Raw genomic sequence first — 4,497 nt, forward strand, 5'->3', positions numbered from 1 at the left:
ATGGAACACCCTGTATAATTATGTTACATATGGTACCGAATGTAATAATATGACTAGAAAAGTAATTTTGATTTTCTGCTTATTATAAGGAGAAGTAATTTAACACTTAATATACGAATATTTCACATATTGCCTAATAGATCATCTTCGCATGGAAAATGCAATGTTTAAAATTCGTAAAATCTATTTACATGTATGTATACTCATATATATATTTTAATAATCGTAAAACAAATAATTACTCGTTAAGATCTTCTGTTCCTCCTGTTTTTACGTATGAATTGTTACATGAACCTGTTGGGATAGATAAGTCTTCTTGATATTTTGCATTCCTTATAGTCGTATTCCTGTCTGCATCCACATTACCCGAAATGTTCTTGTTATCCACGTGTTTATCTGAACCGGGACCGAATATCCTACATTTAGATAATGAGTGATTAAAGGATCGATATTAAGTATGATTAAAAATATACCAGCTACTCGATTGTACGTTCGACGTTATCACGCGAAAAATAAAATAATTGAATATTACTAATTTTTGGGAAATTGAATCACTTTAGGGGAAGTGTCCCAAACAAATTTCAAAAATTATTAAAATAATGATCATACTAGTACATAAAGAATGAATAAATACGTATTTATACCATATTTGCCGACATACAATATTAATACGTTTTTCGATAAATGGATACTCTAATCTGTGTTACACTTCCACTAGCTAAGATTGATTATTTTTCTTTTATCGATTATTGGAATCAGTTTTATATTTTTCAGTACGTTTATTAATTATTTATTATGGAGTATACTTACTTATGAATACTTTTTAAATGTTCCTTTAAACTTCTTACTATGTTCTGGTTATTATTATGATTAATTCTTGCTTTACATAATTTGCATGTTGATTCTCTATCTTCTTTTCTAGTAAAATAGTCCCAAGTCCAATGGAATTTCATATCGTTCTTCTCTTCTTTTGTTAATTTGTCTGCATGTGCCTCCACCAAGTGCTTATGTAAAATAGCTAAATTTTTCATATATATAATAAATTTTCCATCACAATGAATGCATCTTGCTTCATTATTCCTTGTCATTTTTGTGTAATGTACACGTATCCAACGCCGAACTGGGACCAAATCGTCTGCTGCTTCCCTGAGAATTTAATTTCTGATCAGCTATTTATTATAAAGGTAATTAACGAAAGAATAAATAAATATTTCATATAATATAGATAGATTATATTTGTATAGAAAATTTCAGGTTCTATTCGTAAGATGCATTTAAATGTATTATAGTCAACGCAAGGGATTATAATTACTCGTTAATTGCTTCTGTTCCGTCTGCACCTTCTACATCTTTGTTTGCATCCATGCCATCATCTGAATTGTTTTCGTTATCTATTACATTATCTGAAGTTGGACCTGATATCCTACATTTATATGTACAAGGAGTTATCAAACAAGCGAGAATAAAAATAGTGTAAAAATATTATTTCCAATTATGCACAATATTCTATTATGTGGAAGATTTGAAAATTATCATTTTTATTGAGGCTCTCTAATTACTAGAACAATCAAAAGCGGTTAGGATAGTAGCAATCAAGTAGATTCAAATATTTTATAAATCTGACCATTCCTCGGATAAAAATTGTAACGTTCAAATATTACTAGCTCTTTCTATACATGGTGAAAGTATATTCGAATTCCAGAATGCACTTTGTACAAAATAAAACTACAAAATATTTATGTATGCATAGTACGAATTGATATGTTTTATATTATATTTGGCGACACGCATATTTGAAAAATTTTTCGACGAATGGATATTCTTGTATGGATTACATTTTCTTTAGCGAATATTGATTATTTTGTTGTAATCAATTTTACAATTCTAAGTACTTTTATAAATTTTTTAGTATACATGAAGTATATGTGAAGTACTTACTCGTGATTTCTTCTTAAATGATATTTTAAAGCTGTTATATACTGGCTTCTAACTGTTACTTTACATAGTTTACATGTAGCTTCTGTATTGCTTTTTGCGATATAATAGTCCCAAATCCAATGGAATTTCACTTCATTCTTCTCTTTTTCTGTTAATTTTTCTGGATGTGCATCTACCATGTGCTTATGTATATTAGCAAAATTTTTCATATATATAATGAATTTTCCATCACAATGAATGCATCTTGCTTCATTATTCCTTGTCATTTTTGTGTAATGTACACGTATCCAGCGCCGAACTGGGACCAAATCGTCTGCTGCTTCCCTGAGAAATTAATTTCTGATCAGCTATTTATTATATTTATTATATTTATTATATTTATTATATAAAGATAATTAACGAAAGAATAAATAAATATTTCATATAATATAGATAGATTATATTTGTATAGAAAATTTCAGGTTCTATTCGTAAGATCAATTTAAATTTATTATAGTCAACGCAAGGGATTATAATTACTCGTTAATTGCTTCTGTTCCTTCTGCACCTTCTACATCTTTGTTTGCATACATGCCATCGTCTGAATTGTTTCCGTTATCTATTACATTATCTGAAGTTGGACCTGATATCCTACATTTATATGTACAAGGAGTTATCAAACAAGCGAGAATAAAAATAGTGTAAAAATATTATTTCCAATTATGCACAATATTCTATTATGTGGAAGATTTGAAAATTATCATTTTTTATTGAGGCTCTCTAATTACTGGAACAATCAAAAGCGATCAGGATCGTAGCAATCAAATAGATTCAAATATTGTATTTTATAAATCTGACCATTCCACGGTAAAAATTATAGCGTTCAAATAATATTAGCTCTTTTTATACATGGTAAAAGTAAATTCGAATTCAGGAATGCACTTTGTACAAAATAAGAATACAGAATATTTGTGTATGTATAGTACGTATAGATATGTTTTATATTAAGTTTGCCGACACGCGTATTTGAAAAATTTTTCGATGATTGGATACTCTTGTATGGATTTCTTCTTCTTTAGCATATATTGATTATTTTGTTGTAATCAATTTTACAATTCTAAGTAAGTTTATAAATTTTTTAGTATACATGAGGTATATGTACTTACTGGTGCTGTTTTTTTAAATGCTTTTTTAAATAAGCTATAGTCTTGCATCTAACTATTACTTTACATAGTTTACATAATGCTTCTGTATTGCTTTTTGCGGTATAATAGTCCCAAATCCAATGGAATTTAACTTCATTCTTCTCTCCTTCTGTTAATTTGTCTGGATGTAACTCTGTCAAGTGCTTATGTAAATTACGTATGCATTTTTTATGTAAAGTAAATTTTCTATTACAATGATTGCATATTGCATTATTCGTTGTCAACTTTGTGTAATGTTCACGCATCCAGCGACATATTGGGAGAAAATTGTATAGTCTTCCCCTGAGAAAATAATTTCTTATCAACTACTCAATATAAAGGTAATTGACGAAATAATAAATAAATATTTCGTATAATTTAGATATATTATAGATAGATTATATTTGTATAGAAAATTTTAGGTTTAATTCGTATGATCAATTTAAATATATTACAGTAAACGCAAAGCGATCATAATTACTCGTTAATTTCTTCTATTCCTTCTGTACATTCATACAAACTGTCAGATAAGTTTGTTGAGTTAGATGAAGCTTCTTGACGGTTTGCTTTTTTTAGAGTTATATCCCTGTTTGCATCCATGTTATCATCTGAACTGTTTTCGTTATCTATTACGTTATCTGAAGCTGGACCTGAAATCCTACATTTATACGTATAAGAAGTTTTCAAAGAAGCGAGAATAAAAATGCTTTAAAGTTATTATTTCCAATTATGGACAATATTCTATTATGTGGAAGATTTGAATATTATCATTTCTTATTCAGGCTCTAATTACTGGAACAATCAAAAGCGGTTAGGATCGTAGCAATCAAGTAGATTTCAATATCTTATAAATAGGACCATTCCTCGGTAAAAATTGTAGCGTTCAAATATTACTAGCTCTTTTTATACATGGTGAAAGTAAATTCGAATTCCAGGAAGCACTTTGTACAAAATAAAACTACAGAATATTTATGTATGCATAGTACGAATTGATATGTTTTATATTATATTTGTCGAGACGCATATTTGAAAAATTTTTCGACGAATGGATATTCTTGTATGGATTACATTTTCTTTAGCGAATATTGATTATTTTGTTGTAATCAATTTTACAATTCTAAGTACTTTTATAAATTTTTTAGTATACATGAAGTATATGTGAAGTACTTACTCGTGATTTCTTCTTAAATGATATTTTAAAGCTGTTATATACTGGCTTCTAACTGTTACTTTACATAGTTTACATGTAGCTTCTGTATTGCATTTTGCGATATAATAGTCCCAAATCCAATGGAATTTCACTTCATTCTTCTCTTTTTCTGTTAATTTTTCTGGATGTGCATCTACCATGTGCTTATGTATAGTATCTAAACGTTTCATATATATAATGAATTTT

At 28.2% G+C, this 4,497-nt stretch overlaps 1 protein-coding gene across 1 annotated transcript; it reads right to left on the reverse strand.

Moving 5' to 3' along the window:
* Positions 1 to 242: 242 nt before the first annotated feature.
* On the reverse strand, positions 243 to 4,286 carry LOC108722541 (uncharacterized; the record flags this gene model as incomplete). The annotated part of the gene is made up of 4 exons (XM_018447709.1): positions 4,273 to 4,286; positions 1,313 to 1,423; positions 811 to 1,146; positions 243 to 416 (listed from the first exon to the last, which is right to left on the reverse strand). Coding segments are annotated over exons 2-4 (563 nt in total), but the record flags the coding sequence as incomplete, so codon positions are not given.
* Between the last annotated feature and the right edge of the window lie 211 nt (positions 4,287 to 4,497).

Source organism: Mycetomoellerius zeteki, unplaced genomic scaffold, assembly GCF_001594055.1.
Source record: "Mycetomoellerius zeteki isolate Tzet28-1 unplaced genomic scaffold, Tzet1.0 scaffold208, whole genome shotgun sequence".
Lineage (NCBI taxonomy): Eukaryota > Metazoa > Arthropoda > Insecta > Hymenoptera > Formicidae > Mycetomoellerius > Mycetomoellerius zeteki.